Source organism: Patella vulgata, chromosome 5 (assembly GCF_932274485.2).
Source record: "Patella vulgata chromosome 5, xgPatVulg1.2, whole genome shotgun sequence".
In the NCBI taxonomy this organism is placed as follows: Eukaryota; Metazoa; Mollusca; class Gastropoda; family Patellidae; genus Patella; species Patella vulgata.
The window spans coordinates 36,123,964-36,140,915 of record NC_065883.2 but is presented as its reverse complement, the minus strand read 5'-3'; the positions used below and the strand labels follow the sequence as shown (position 1 = coordinate 36,140,915).

General features: G+C 36.9%; 1 protein-coding gene across 1 annotated transcript in view; it reads right to left on the bottom strand.

Annotated features, from left to right (window-relative positions):
- The window catches only part of LOC126820650 (serine/threonine-protein phosphatase 4 regulatory subunit 4), a 197,375-nt gene that overhangs the window by 62,424 nt on the left and 117,999 nt on the right, over positions 1 to 16,952 (bottom strand). The window contains exons 9-12 of the mRNA XM_050548731.2: positions 8,584 to 8,813; positions 5,638 to 5,712; positions 2,549 to 2,668; positions 14 to 91 (exon numbers count right to left, since the gene is read on the bottom strand). Coding sequence (XP_050404688.1) covers positions 14 to 91; positions 2,549 to 2,668; positions 5,638 to 5,712; positions 8,584 to 8,813 — 503 coding nt within the window. The remainder of the gene's footprint in view (positions 1 to 13; positions 92 to 2,548; positions 2,669 to 5,637; positions 5,713 to 8,583; positions 8,814 to 16,952) is intronic.

The following is a 16,952-nucleotide window of genomic DNA, read 5'->3' as shown; positions in this document are numbered from 1 at the left end:
ACTCATAACCTACCTCAATCGATTCATCTTTCAACATTAAACTTAACTCATTCTGTAAAGTATGTGCTGATGAACTTAATATATGAGCAACCTGAAGCATTAGAAAATAACAAAAAAATCAAAATCTCACCAATTAAATAATTCATAAAAATCATTCAAAAGAATTTTAGAAAGTATTTAATATTGATTGAACAGTAAAGCAGACATAGGACGAGTTTAAATGTGAATCAATTTATGTTTAACTTTTATCAATACCCAGGCGGCCCACACACCACACAGATTCAATGTCAATTCCCTAAAGGGTCATTAAATATCAAGTGAACCAAATTCCCAGAAAGTTGTCACATGACCCCCTCAGAAAATAAATGAAAAGTAGCGGCTGCCAGGCAGGACACGCCCACATTTTCGAGAGATGGATAGAGAACAAGCTAAAAAGAAAGTGATTTTTCCTACAATCAAGGGCCATAATTCAGGAAATTACAATTCGATATGCGCAAATATCGAAAGGAACTGAGATCTTTGGGTTATAAACTTACATTTCAAGTTTCAACAAAATCGGATAAAAATTGTGACCTCTATAGGGTCCACAACCTTGATATACCATATTTTTACGCTATTTGAGAACGAGGGGCGGCCATTTTCTCTGTCAGTTTTGGGCCGATTTTCACGAAATTCGAATTCAGCCGTCCTTAGGGTGTAACGGTGATATAATAATACGTTTTTTTGAATCGGATAAAAATTGTGACCTGTAGAGAGTCCACAAACAATTGTGGACGGACTGACAGGGGCGACGGCATAATACGTCCATATGAAAATGTGGGCGTATAAAAATGTGATTTTTCGTACAATCAGGGCCATAATCCAGGAAGTTACGGTCCGGTATGCACGAATATCAAAAGGAACCGAGATCTTTCGGATCAAACTTGTGACTTTTAGACGGTCCACAACCTTGATATACCATATATTTACACTATTTGCATACAAGGGACTGCCATTTGTCCGGCAGTTTTGGTCCCATTTTCACGAAAGTCGAACTCAGCCATTATTAGGGTGTAACGGTGATATATTCAAAGGTTTTTTTCAATCGGATAAAAATTGTGATCTCTAGAGGAACCACAAGTTAAAAGCGCAATTTTTCATACAATCAAGGCCCATAATTCAGGAAGTTAGATACAATATGCGCGAATATCGAAAGAAAAGAGAGAGAAATGGGGTTTAACGTCCACTCGACACAAACTAGGTCATTTCGGGACTAACATGGTTCAATTTTATTTCCATAATTCGCTTGCGCGTAGGGGTCTTTAGTTGTGGGCGGAAACCGGAGGACCCGGGGAAAACCCACGAGGTTGGACAGGCAACCCTACTCCTTGTCACGTACTACCGGGGAATCGAAACCCCGCCAGTTGTCTCAATGACAGACCTTATGATACAGCGCGCGCGGGCTAACCATTCGGCCATCCAACCCCCTCGAATATCGAAAGGAACCAAGATATTTTGGTTATAAACATGCATTTCAAGTTTCATCAAAATTAGATGAAAATTGTGACCTGTAGAGTGTCCACATTGTTACACATAACTGCGAATTGATGTTGTAATTTGTAATATTCAGGACACAGACTATTCAAAATTGTAAAGGTCATTTTGGGACTAACATATGATTCAATTTCATTTAATTAATTTGCTTGCGAGTAGGGGTTTTTAGCAGTGGGAGGAAACCAGAGGACCCAGAGAAAACCCACGAGGTTGGACAGGCGACCCTACTCCATGTCACGTACAACTGGGGAATCAAAACCACACTACTTGACTCAATGAGAGACTGTGATAAGACGCACACGTGCTAACCATTCAGCCATCCCCCCCCCCCCCGTAATATTCAGGACATGGACTATTCAAAACTTTGTTGGTTGAAAGAAAGACCAGCGGCTGCCAGGCAGGATACACCCACATTTTCGAGAGATGGAGAACAAGCTAAAGAGAAAGTGATTTTTCCTACAATGAAGGGCCATAATCCAGGAAATTACAATTCGATATGCGCAAATATCGAAAGGAACCAAGATCTTTGGGTTATAAACTTACATTTCAAGTTGCAACAAAATCGGATAAAAATTGTGACCTCTATAGGGTCCACAAGCTAAAAACGTGATTTTTCGTACAAACAGGGGCCATAATTGGCATAATCCATGAAGTTTCAATCAGATACATGCTAATTTAAGAAAGCAACCAAGATCTTTTGGAGATAAACCTACATTTCAAGTTTCGTCAAAATCGGATAAGAATTGTGACCTGTAGAGTGTCCACAAACAAATTGTGGACCGACGGACAGGGGCGACGACAATATACGTCCTCATGTAAATGTGGGCATATAAAAACACATGCGCTAACCATTCAGCCAACCCCAGTAATATTCAGGACACAGATTATTCAAAACTTTGTTGGTTGAAAGAAAGAAAAACATCGCGACAAAATGTTGTATTATTCAGAAGCCAAAAGTGACATATTCCACTGTATACAAATAATATCAATCAACATCTTCATTTAAAGAACTAACCTCGTGAAAACTAGCTGCCATTTTTTTCCTCACTAAAACGTGGGGATCTTTACATAACGCAACAAATGTTGAATGTAATTCGATTTTAAAGCATTTTGCTCCTACCAGTAATGCCATTGACTGAAATATATGTAATTAATATAATACTAAACAAGCAAACAGTGAGGCTGAAGTCCCCCGCTGAAATCCAAAAATAAATAGATGACACATATTAATTAATAGCACATTTATTTTTTTCATAAGTATCGAGCAATCAAACTACACACCAAGTTTCATCACTCTCTATCAGATTGATTCAAAGTTATCTTGTCCCAAGGCATCGACCAATGAAATTGCTTAGCTCTGCTTAGCTTTAGCTCGAAATATTAATCATTGAACTCATTCACCTACATCAAGTTTAAACATTCTACCTCAATTAAAAGTTGTTATGTTCCAAAGTCTTGACCAATCAAATTGCTTATCGATCCTTAGTCTAAGTAGGAAATTCTCATCATCGAACTTAGTCAAGGTAATGATATAATGAATCTATACTCAGAGTTTCATCACTCTCACTTAATTAAAACCAAAGTTATCATGCCCTAAACCATCAACCAATCTGATTGCTTATCTGTGCTTACCGTATGCAGACAATGTTCATCATCGAACTCCATCATGATAAACACCTACACCAAGTTTGAACATTCTACCTCAATTAGAAGGAGAGTTATTGTGTTTCAAAGTCTCAGCCAATCAAAATGCTTATCGAAATTAATCAAGTTATTGATGTAATAAGCTATACACCAAGTGTCCTCACTCTCACTTAATTAGAACTGAAGTTATTGTGTCCCAAAGCATCAACCAATCAAATTGCTTTATCTCTGCTTACCCTAAGCAGAAAATTCTCATTTTCGAACTCCATCAAGGCATTGGCCTAATAAACACCCATTCCAAGTTTGAACATTCTAGCTCAATTAGAAAGAGAGTTATAGTGTCCCAAAAAGTGTGACAGACAGACAGACGAACCCATTTTAATAGTCCCCTGCTTTCTTCGAAAGGCGGGGAACAATAATATAAAATATTTTAAACAAGCCAACAGTGAGGCTGATGTCCCCCACCAAAATAAAAAAAACCCACAACCCCGCCAGATGACACATATTAAATAATTGTACATTTATCTTTTTCAAAAGTATTGCGTAATCAAGCTGATTATCTATGCTTAGTCTAAGCATAAAATGTTCACAATCAAACCCAGGTATTGAAGTACCTTGTAGTGAGTGAAACTATACACTAAGTTTCATCACTCTCCAAGGAAATTGCTTATCTCCACTTAGCTTTAATCAGAAATATTACTCATTGAACTCAGTCAAGACATTCACCTAAAGAACATCTATACCTCAAATAACAGAATTGTTATGTTCCAAAGTCTTGACCAATCAAATTGCTTATCAATACTTAGCCTAAGCAGATAATTCTCATCATTGAACGTAGTCAATGTATTGATATAATGAATTTATACTCAGTTTCATCCTCTCATCCAATTAGAACCAAAGTTATCATGTTCCAAAGTCTGCTTAGCCTAAGTGGAAAATGCGCATGAACGAACTATATGTCAAGGCATTCACGTAACAGATACCTACACCAATTTTGAACATTCTACTTCAATTAGAAGCAGAGTTATTGTGTTCCAAAGTCTTGATATATCAGAATGAAGTCTCTACTTTGTCTAAGCAGAAAATGCTCAGCATCGAACCTTGTTAAGGTATTGATGTAATGAATCTATACACGAAGTTTCACCACTATCACTCAATTAGAATCAAAGTTGTTGAGCTCCAAAGTCTTGACCAATCAAATTGCTTATTGCTTTGCTTACCCTGAGACAAAAACGCTCTCATAATCAAACTTAGTCAAGGTATTGATGTGATGAAACTATACACCAAGTTTCATCACTCTCACTTTATTAAAACCTAAATTATTGTGTCCCAAAGCATCAACCAATCAATTGCTTATATCAGCAGAAAATGTTCATTATCAAACTTAGTCAAGGTATTGATGTAATAAAGCTCTACACCAAGTGCCCTCACTCTCACTTAATTAGAACTAAAGTTATCGTGTCCCAAAGCATCAACCAATCAAATTGCTTATATCTGCTTACCGTAAGCAGACAATGTTCATCATCAAACTCCATCAAGGCATTCACCCAATCAACGCCTACACCAAGTTTGAACATTTTATCTCAATTAAAAGAAGAGTTATTGTGTTCCAAAGTCTCAACCAATCAAATTGCTTATCACTCTGCTTACCCTGAGCAGAAAATGCTCATTATCGAACTTAGTCAAGGTATTGATGTAATAAAACTATACACCAAATTTCATCACCCTCACTTAATTAAAACTAAAGTTATTGTGTCCCAAAGCATCAACCAATCAAATTGAATATCTCTGCTTACCCTAAGCAGTAAATGTTCATCTTCAAATTCCATCAAGGCATTGACCTAATAAACACCTACACCAAGTTTGAACATTCTAGCTCAATTAGAAAGAAAGTTATTATGTCCCCAAAAGTGTGACAGTATCTTTTTGAGGCGTCTTTCATAAACATTGATGCAAGGGCGGTAGATCATACCGTAGTTCCAGAGTTAATATTATCTCCCCTTAGACCACAGAAGTGGAATCAATGCGATACTCGATTAAACGTTCCGGAATTGAATTCTCCCAATCCCCAAATAAGCAAAATCGAGTGAGAATTGAGAATTCCAGCTACAAAGCATGCTTCGACTGCATAAGAAAATATCTCAACCAACCATGACAGCTTAAAACATTTGTTGTGTTTGATTTACGTCATGATTCTACTCATACCACCTCAGGTGTCAGGACTTACAGAACTGTGGCAGGAATGAATTCTGTGTCACTCAATTACAATTCCATCAATTTGTTAAAACATCTGTTGTGTTTGATTTACGTCATGATTCTACTCGTACCACCTCAGGTGTCAGGACTTACAGAACTGTGGCAGGAATGAATTCTGTGTCACTCAATTACAATTCCATCAATTTGTTCTGGAACGTTCCAGACTGATAATTGAGCATTCCCAGAGAGAATTTGGATACTTACTGGAAAATTATAGGAACAATTTTTCCGGCACTCAACTTTTTTATCTTCTTCGTCAAACAAATCAGACACATCAGTCTAAAATATATACACAATCAAAATAAATTATAATACTGAAAACAGGGGCGTAAAATTTTTTTTGAATCCACTACCCCAGGGCTAGTAGTCTACTGTCAGGCACTAGCCCAGCATTAATATCCACTAGTCCGTAGTTTGACAAGGTACAAGATTTAATCTTCAATATTTGGGCATATGTTTTGCTGCCTGCCAACCTATCGTTTTTAATAATGATCGTAGACTTGATTGCCTAATAATTAAGGATGTATACGGCTACTCGGTTAACCGGTCACGGTTCGGTTGCACTGGTGAAACGGTTTAAAAAACTACAAACCGATATTCGTTTTCATATCATATATGACCTTCAAAACCAGGAATGGTAGACACAACAATGTTTTCTTTCACTAAAGACCATGTAAATACTTCATATCGTCGGTGTCATTCTAAAACCTTGTAAGTCCGATAAATAAAATTTTACAGGAGGAACAAATAACTTTATAACTTATCAGATACTTGGCGGATTGGCTTAACATTTTCTTTTTGTACCTTTGAAAATAACCCCTATTAGATGTTCTGTCAAATATAAGCTGACGTTTGTTCATTTTTAAGATTTCGGACTTACAAGGTTTTCACCTCCAAATCTGTCTTTTTCTTACGACATACAAGGTTTCTGAACGTTTTTGTACCAGAACTGTATGATTTACGAGCTTATGTATTCGCATTGCTAGAGATAAATTGGGCATTAAAAAGAAGGGAAATCATAAGTATTGTATTATGCCATTCCCTTTTCGGGTATTGACAGTGGGTAGGTAGGGGCGGCAAGTTACATGCAAATTTCGGCAACAGTTAGAAGCAAAGTAGACCCAAAACCTCAATACCTTAAATTGAGGTCTAGGTGTTCGGGAGGGTAAGTTAATTGAGGGATATTGCATGCAGCTAGTTATATACATTGTATGTTTAGTGGGGTAAGTGGCGTGAGGGATATGGCCCACAGGTAGGTCTAGATGCTCAGTGGGGTAAGCTGCCTGGGGCGTATTGCCCACAAGTAGGTCTAGATGCTCAGTAGGGTAAGTTACTTGAGGAGTATTACCCACAGGTAGGTCTAGATGCTCAGTAGGGTACGCTATTGATGGGTATTGCCCACGGGTAGGTCTAGGTGCTCAGTAGAGTAAGCCTAGGTGCTCATGTTGCCATTTACTGGAAGGGTATTGCCTACCGGTAGGTAAAAATGTTCAGATGGCTATGTTACCTGAGAGATATCACCTATAGGTAGGTCTATATGCCCACTGGGATAAGTTACTTGATGAGTATTGCCCACAGGTATGTCTAGATGCCTAGTCAAGTACGTTACTTGGGGGTTATTGCCCACAGGTAGGTCTAGACACTCAGTCGGGTAAAGTTACTGGAGTGGGGTTATTGCCCACAGTTAAGTCTAGATGCCTAGTGCGGTAAGTCAATTGAGAGATATTGCCCACAAGTAGCTTACTTAAGGGGTACTGCCCACAGCTGAGTAAGTTACTTAAGGGCTATTACCCACAGGTAGGTCTAGATGCTCAGTGGGGTAATTTACTGGAAGGGTATTGCCTGACGGTAGGTAAAAATGTTCAGACAGGTAAGTTACCCGAGAGATATCACGTATAGGTAGGTCTATATGCCCACTGTGATAGGTTACTTGATGAGTTGTGCCCGCAGATATGTCTAGATGCCCAGTTGGGTATGTAACATGGGGGTTATTGCCCACAGGTAGGTCTAGACGCTCAGTCTGGTAAGTTACTTGAGGAGGGTTATTGCCCGCAGGTAAGTCTAGATTCCTAGCGGGGAAAGTCACTTGAGTGATATTGCCCACAGGTAGCTTACTTAAGGGATACTGCCCACAGTTGATTAAGTTACTGAAGGGTTATTACCCACAGGTAGGTCACGATAATCAGCATGACAACTTACGTGATGGGTATTGCCTACAGGTAGGTGTAGGTATTCAGTAGGGTAACTTATTTAAGGGATACTGCCCACAGATAGGTCAAGATACTCAGTGGGATAATAATGTACGTGAGGGGTATCGACAGCAATATGAGAATCTTAGACCGATGCGTGAGACTTTTTTGCTTGAAAACTTAAAAAAAGATTCATGTCAGAATTATAGAATTTGATTAAGAGATTATCGTGGGCCGTTATTATTGCAGTGGCTTTTGTATTTTCAATATAGAAGCGTAAAACTGACAAACATGGGCACTAAATAAGATTTATTTGACGTAGTCTGGCAGTAATGACTTGGTATTGTGAATCTTTTGTTTTTAAATTAACCTGATTTCAACTGTTTTATACGTGACCTGTCAAAGAGTGCAAGATGGAGAAATGTCAATAATGAATGAATAGAAGGGGTACAAAAAATGTCCATACAGCTCTAAGTTTTACTACAGAAAATCTATTGTTATGATTGAGTTTTCCTTGAAATTTGAGAAATAAATGTGCAATGTTTTACAGTTTATTTATCGATATCGTCACTAGTTTAATTCACAAACCAATGAAAGGGCACTAGCCAAGGACTAGTACGGATAAATGATCACTAGCCCGTAACTAAGTTATTTTTGGTAGCTCCGGGCGTCGGGCTATTGGATTTTTACAACCCTGACTGAAAATCTGATCAACAATAATATAAACACAAAAATTACATCAATTTCAAGTAAATGTTTTGAATACTAACACTGCTTACTTCAATAGCCATTTTAATCATAATTCATTACCACCAATGAATAAGACTTTCTAATTTTATTTATAGGCAAAAATATCAATAATTTCTAGCAGTTGTTCATATGAAATCAATTAAACTGTTTGGTGCTAAAAAGTATAATGCTAATCAGAATTTTACACAAAATTCACTCAATTAGTTCATACCTTCGAAGGACAGTCTTTATCAATTGAACGTGATTTTTCTAACCCCACCCGGCATAAACTTCGATACTGATCTAAAAACCATCCTTTTTTGTCTTCTGTGAGTTTATCCCACAAGCCATGACATAGTTTACCAAGTTGTTTAGCTATAACAGGTAATGTAGAATCTTGAGAATGTATGGCCTGTTGACAGAATTTACAAACCAATGGAATGATTGTATATATGCAAATTTCTGAAAAATAAAAAATAATCGAAAAGACCTTAGGATTTATACAATAATGTTTATCAATCAGAATGAATGTAATGGATTTACACAAGCCTAGCCTGTTCCCTGGTCTTGTTAACATAAAACATCATTCCCCCCACCCCTCAAGATCGGTTGCCAGGCAACGAAACATACGCCCACAGCAGCTAAGTCATCCGAGCAGTCAACAAGAGTTTTCACATATTTTTTCTATTGTCAGTAATGAAAAATTTATAATACACTAAAATCTGATTAAGAGTAACAAATCATTAAGTAATTATCCGAAAATCATTAGAAATTGTTAGGCGTTTAGTTCTGCCCCATGCTAACGTTTAGTATACGAAACATTTAATATCATGGATTTAGCTGTTCAAGTTATCAAAAATCATTGAAAATCAATATCCTTGTTCGTCTGAAGACCTTAAACTCTGTTTATCAATTTAAAGTCAATCGGATGATAATTTTGGTCTCTAACTCTGGTAGTAATTAACGTAAATCACTGGGCTTCGTCGTCTCACGACCTTAAATACTGTGTATAATCGGATACTAACTTTAGCCTCTAGAGATTTCACAAGATATTTCAAAGTGATCAAGGGCCATAACTGATTAACTCTAGCAGTAATTATAGAAAATTGTTGCAAATCAATAGACATCTTCGTCTCACGACCTTAAACAATGTGTATAAATTTCAAGTCAATCGGATATTAACTTTAGCCTCTAGAGCGTCCACAAGATTTTTCAAAGTGATCAAGGCCATAACTCTGGACTAGTAATAATCAGAAATCATTGAAAATCACTGGGCTTCTTCGTCTCATGACCTTAAACACTGTATAATTGGATACAAACTTTAGCCTCTAGAGAGTTCACAAGATATTTCAAAGTGATCAAGGGCCATAACTCTGGACTAGTAATAATCGGAAATCATTGAAAATCACTGGGCTTCTTCGTCTCATGACCTTAAACACTGTGTATATTGGATACTAACTTTAGCCTCTAGAGAGTTCACAAGATATTTCAAAGTGATCAAGAGCCATAACTGATTAACTCTAGCAGTAATTATAGAAAATTGTTGCAAATCAATAGACATCTTCGTCTCACAACCTTAAACAATGTGTATAAATTTCAACGACCTTAAACCCTGTGTATAAATCTGAAGACAATCGGATATTAACTCTAGCCTCTAGAGCGTCCACAAGATATTTCAAAGTGATCAAAGGCCATAACTCTGGCAGTAATTATTAGAAATGGTTGAAAATCAATAAGATTCCTCATCCCATGACCTTAAATACTGTGTATAAATCTAAAGTCTATCGGATAATAAGATATTTCAAAGTGATCAAGGACCATAACTCTGGCAGTAACTATTGGATATCATTGAAAATCACTGGGCTTTTTCGTCTCACAACCTTAAACACCGTGTATAAATTTAAAGTCAATCGGATATTAACTTTAGCCTCTAGAGCGTCCACAAGATTTTTAAAAGTGATGAAGGGCCATACACTACAAATATGGTATCGTTTAATATGGGATTTTAGCATTGGTTACTATTCATTCCGTTTAATTTCAAAACCCCGTTCGATAATTGATAAAAATCGTTGAAAAATAACAAAAATGGTTTAATTAGTACTATGGTTTAGATTAATGGCAACGCCTTTAGTTTCTCCGAGATGCGTTTAAAAATGGACTACCCGAGCACTTATCTATGGCGTTCATTTATTGGACGAGCCGTTGAATTTCCCGTTCAATTATCTAGGGGGTTCATTTATTAGACGAGCCATTGAATTTCCCGAGATACGTTACATCGTGTTTTGCCATGCTTCCCGCAAGGAATTCGCGAGAAGCTAGGGTCGAAATAATATTGTCTATGATTAATTGAAGGAGTTGTAATACACTAATGCTGCCGCGAAAACGTGTACATGTATAATGTACAGGCCGGTTTGAAATGAAATGAAATGAAATGGGGTTTAACGTCCTACTGTTCTGCTCCTATGCTGGGCTAATGAAGACGGGCATACGCCATACAGTGTGCTTTGAGGGAAATTTTGCCCGGGCAGCGGTACTATCGCCTACTCTTATATCGAATTCCAACTGCCAAGGGATCTTTTACGTGCATTCCAATGTATACATGGGACCTCGGTTTTTCGTCTCATCCGAAGGACTAGACAGCTTTCCTTGTCAGGCCCTCCGTCCTGCATCACTGACAAGGGGGAACCACGGCGGAAAATCTGGATGAACTTTCTCGGCCAAAGCAGGGATCGAACACCCGACCTCCAGGCTAGCGAGCAAGCGTCTAACCCACTTAGCCACCCTGATCCCCAGGCCGGTTTGAATAACAACAAAATGAGTTAGGTAATCTCAAGAAAACATTTACCGCCATTCTGTATCGGTTAGGATTTTTTTCTAACGCACTGTACATTCATATAACGTCGGCCAAAATGTATGCAACAATGAACAACTTACAATTTTTTAAAACGTATCATTACATCTTCGTCTATAACTTAGATGTAATCCATCAATTATTGGCTGCTATAAAATCCAAACTTTAAATTATATACGTCATACGATGAGCTTTTACACATTACTTGCAGCTTCAGTTAATCTAAATCGATCATTCATAGAGCACAGTGCCGTAAATCACTCCACAGGGTGTTTAACGGTAAGTCACGTGGTCAGAAGATTGCGACTATATTCTTACTCTGTGTTAGTCGGCGACAAATCTCTGCTGTGACAATATACATCTACTTTAAATGTCGCCCAATTCATTTCGGTGGAAGCGGATATTGAATAAAGCCATTTCACACACACATACGTTTACATTACATGCGTATGTCATATATTTATACAATGTCCACGAGTGTGTTACATGTAATTCTCGCCTTCACTCCGTTATAATTTTCTTATTTTGAGTACACTCTCTGAATGATTCCATTCTTTTGTACGTCCAACTTCCCCATTTCCTACTGCATATACATGTACCCTGTGTAACTGCAATCTATAAGCTTTAAAATCTAGATATCAGAAAATCGAAAGTTATACTAGACGGTGAACACGCAAGTTTCTTGATTGAACCTGCATTTGCTTTTGTAATTAGGCTTTCAGACTTTCGTCTGAAAGACTATTGTTTTTACTAAAATTATTAAGCTTTCATATGTATTACATATGAAAGCTTATTGTTTCTGTTAAGATTATTATTATTATTATTTTTTTGTGTGTGTTTTTCCTGCAAATCTTATATCTCAGAATCTAACAGTGGGATCTTTCTGAAACTTTGACCTACCCCCCAAAGAATGGGTGGTGGCTTTGGAATAGGTATGTTTTCAAAACGTTTTACACATCCGAAATCACCGAATTTTACGAACGAATGCATTTGACCTACATTGTTGTAACTTTGTGACTTTTTGACCTATTTTACTAAAAAAAAATTCTTCGAGTACCTTGAATCATTTACTTCAAATCTGCTATTTCGGATTTTCGAATTTCAAAAATTCGTCGCTGTGATTTCGAACCAGAAGTTAAAATCAACTTGACAACTTCTTTAATAGTTGCACGATTTTCATGAAATTCAGTATATAAATAGATCTTACCGATACAACTTGAAAAATGTCATTAGAAATTTTCTGTATTATCTCCCCTTGATGAAATTAAGGATCAAAGTTTTAAAAAAAAATCAACGAAATATAGGTCCGATTGCCTTGAAATTGTATTTCTTTACTAGTTACGACACTACTGATTCGTAAACTAAAAATGGAGTTTGTAGCCCAAACCGGAAGTGCCACCATCTTGAAATGAGAAATATCGCTAAGGCTTTTTTGATATTTTACTTACCGACAAGGGGATTATATTTTCCAAATCCTTGAAGGAAAGCCCATGAAATGTAGGCAGTAGAATTTTGATTTAGGTCAACTGATGGACGCCATTTTGAATTGAAAATGAAAAATAGTGAAAAATCCACATTAATGGGCTTAAAAACATACACAATTGGTCGTGACTTAGAGAATGTGTCTCCTATTACCGAAATTATTACATTTCAGGATAGCCTGGATCATGGTCGAGTGTTTGCTATTTGAATATTTCAAAAATTCGAATTTCTCCTTTGATGTTTTCCGTGCCGACAAGGTTGTTTTCGAGTTTAGCTGGTTTTGACTTCGCGCATGCGCTACACAGGAACCAACGGTACCATGAGTACTAAATTCCGGCGAGCAACTTTTCACGTTTTCGGAATTTAATATTGGTTTTAACCCTGTAAAACCCAGACATGATATAAGCTTACATATTATTATAATCCCTATGAAATATTTTAATTATTTACTGCTATAATATGAATTATCACTTATTCCCCATTAAATAAATATCGGTCACCGGGTGCAGCTGTACAACTTCAAGGACCCTGGCCTCAAGTGCATGGGACCAACTCTACATTTTCTGAAATGTCAATAAAGGCCCTGGAATGATTTCATTTAAAAAAAATAATCAGAAAGTAAATCTATTTTTATTTATATGCTATTTGTTGCCAGAAAATATATTTTGTTACTAGTCTAATTCAAATTTAAAAATAAACAATATTTTTTCTGAAAATCAATGTCGAAATTTAGTGTATCATATATGATACAATGAGTCTGAGGCATATTTTATTGATATATAGAAATTAATGCAGTGTTCTCATTATGTGTTAAAAGAGTGCCAGAAATGTCTCGAAATTCAGCCATTTGTGTATTTAGTATATCAAGTATATGCGTGTATTACAAAGCTCTGATTTGTGTGATTTGTGTACACCCCGCTCCCCCCCCCTCCTACTCGTGTCACTATCATGTACATATCAATTCTGCTGCCAACCCACCCACGCGAACATGACTAAATTATGAAACATTGTCTAGTCGTTTGTATGTTACGACAAAACGAGGCCAGCGTGGCTCATTTGTGCAGAACGGAAGGCCTTGCAAGGATTAGTGTCTAGTCGTTCGGATGGCACGAAAACCCGAGGTCAAAGTGGTTCCCCGTTGGCAGTGGTGAAGTATGGAAGGCCTAGCAAGGATCTGTGTCTAGTCGTTTCGATGGGATGAAAAACGCCCGTCCCCTCGTCCATGGTACAAGGATTAGTGCCTAGTCGCTTGGATGGTATGAAAAACAGAGGTCCCCGTTCTCTCCCTTTGTCCGTGGTTCTTAACCGAAGGCCCGACAACTGACTTTGCGTGCAGTTTTTTGGGTAGGACGAAAAATCGAAATCCTGTGTGCATATTGGCGTGCACGAAAAATAACCCTTGGAATTTTATGCACCCACCCCACCCTAGAACAACGCTTAACATAACATTTTGTTTTCACTACCTACATTGTAAAATTTGTTTGATTTCAGTAGTCAAATGACTACAAAAAGGTTACTGGCCTATGTATAGCTCCCTTAATTTACACATAAACTGACCTAAAACTGCACTGCACATATAATAAACCAATTCCCATTGAAATAAAGGTGAAGCCGTACCACATAATTATATGATTTGATGAAACCCAACTGCTACCTGAAGTTTCTCGCCTATCGAAGTTATAATATCCGCCGGTGTCATGGCGGCTCGCACATTATAAGAATCATTGCTTTGAAAATGTAGAACGCATTAACACAAAGAAAAACTGATCGGTATCTTCACTATAATTTGTGATAGAATTACTTATTTAAAAAAAACTGAATAATGTAAAAATAAAAATGGTTGTAGTGCCCAAGTTTCGATTTGTCGTTGATTTCATAAAGATGTTAGGATATAGAACGTTAAATACTGTGTGATTCAACATGGCGGCCGAGGGGTTTAATATGATATAAGTACGAAATACATGTACATGTAGTACCAAATGGTTTATATGTATGAGAGTCAAGGTTTGGACTAAATGTCTTGGGGAAGTAGGAGGCGACTAGTATGTGCCTCTCTTTAGTGGACCGACGTGAGATTGCCCATTGTATTAACTGGACGGTAGGCCTATTCACCTTCAGTTACGTGTCAATGTCAAATAAGCGGCTTCTTATCAACACGGTCGGCTCTGGGCCGGTTTAATTCTACGTATCTCTCGTAGCTGAGAGAAAAAAGATTTTTTAGCCGAGAGAATATCTTCCGTCAAAGTGGTTGTTGATTCATAGATTCTAATAATCCCTTTTGCAGTTTATATGAAAGCTTTGATATCTGCTATGCAGATCTAGTTATTATTATTATTATTTTTTTTTTTTTCCGCGGGAGCCTATTTCTCCATGATCGCAAACAGATATTGATCTGGAACCAAGTTTTCTATCGGGAAACCATGTGGTGGCTACTGGATAAATAATTTTTGAAACTTCTGCGCATACCGGAAGTGACCAAACTTTGTACTTTTTCCCGGAATTGAAAATCGGACGTGGTTTCGTCAATTCTTTACCTATTTTCAAACAAGTGACATTTTCGGAAACCCTGAATCTTTTCCGAAATAATGGCTCTCACATTTTTCAATTTCGAACATTCGTCTATGACTTTTATCGTTCGAAAATTTTGTTATTTTTCCAAATTTTCAAATTTGACCTACATTTTTGGATACCTGATGTCCATCGGATTCCAGTAATATAACTTTCGTTCAGAGTTATCGCCCTTTATTTTTTAAATTTTTTTCGAATTTTCTACCCATTTTCCAACCCTTATATTTTTTTTAAAGCATCAATCGATCTTTCTGAAACTCCAGGACCGTAAAGCTGTATTGTCAGACCGATGGATAAAGCAATTTCAACAATGATCCCTAAACCGGAAGTAGTCGAAATAATGCTTGATATTTTGAAAAAACGGAAAAAATGGGTGCTTTTGGGAAAAACAGGATTTCTCCGTCCAATTTAAACGGATTAAACAAATTAATGTATCGTTGGGTGGCCCGGGGAATGGACTGTCGTATAATGCCCAATTTATACAGATACTATGACCAGGAAGCAAACTATGACATGCTGAAAATCAAGTATTTTCCGATTTGGAGCGTTTTTGGACGCCTTTATCTCCAAAACTGCTCCAAGGATTTTTCTTAAACTTTCTCTATCGAGAGTCCTTTCGGTAGTCTTGTTCATGAAACCATCCAATAAGAATTTTAAACGTCTGGAATATGATAAAAAAGGGACTGAAAATTGAAAAAAGTCGAAAAATCGTCAAATTTTGGAAAATGCTCTATTATTTGTTTATTTTAACAGATTTTCAAAAAAATGTTATAAATTGAAAAAACTGACCTAATAGCGATTCTAACCATGTATAATATGTAGTCAGTTATTAAAATTTAATTTTCGATATTTTGACATTTTTGCATTTTTGGCACTTCTGAACTTAGGATTTCTCAGGAGGATTTTATTTGATCGGTTAATTTAGTATATCATTATAAAGCCCTGTGCCCATTCAAGTTCCAAAACTGGATGTTAAAACTACCCGACAATGATTCGTACAACGGAAGTAGTTTAAAAAACAAAAAAAAAAGGTATTAGCGGACCAAAACAATTAAAGTTTCGTCGGATAGTCCCATGAATAGACTATCTTATGACATCTAAATGATACGAATTTGATGGTTAGGAAATAAATTATGGTACGCGGAAAATCTAGTATTTTCCGTTTTGGTGCATTCTGAGACGCCTTTTTCTTGAAAACGACGCCAACGATTTTTCTTAAACTTTTCTTAACCAGAGTCCTATCGGTGGTCTAGGGTGTGAATCCAAAAATAAAAGCATTGAAATAGTATAAGTGGTCCAAAAATGGCCTCAATCTTTAAAAAAAAGTTGAAAAATAGTGAAATTATTGAAAATGCTCTTTTATTTATCTTTTTTTCGAAAACTACTCAATGGATGTTTCTGACACTTCTGGCACAGGAAGTGATGTATCTATTCAACTTGTTAAAGCTATCCCGACAATGATCAAAAAAACAGAAGTAGTCGAAAAAATATCTGATATTTTGAAATATAATGCAACAAAATGAAGATTTTTGCCAAAAACGTGATTTCTCCTTTGGATATTACCTACCATATTATCAAAAGTATCGTTCGATAGCCCAGTGAATGGACTTTCATATGCTTCCTTCGGGTCTGTTGCCTGAAAGCCGATTCAGCACTGCCATGCAGGTCTAGTTATAATTGTATGTAAATCGTGATTATAA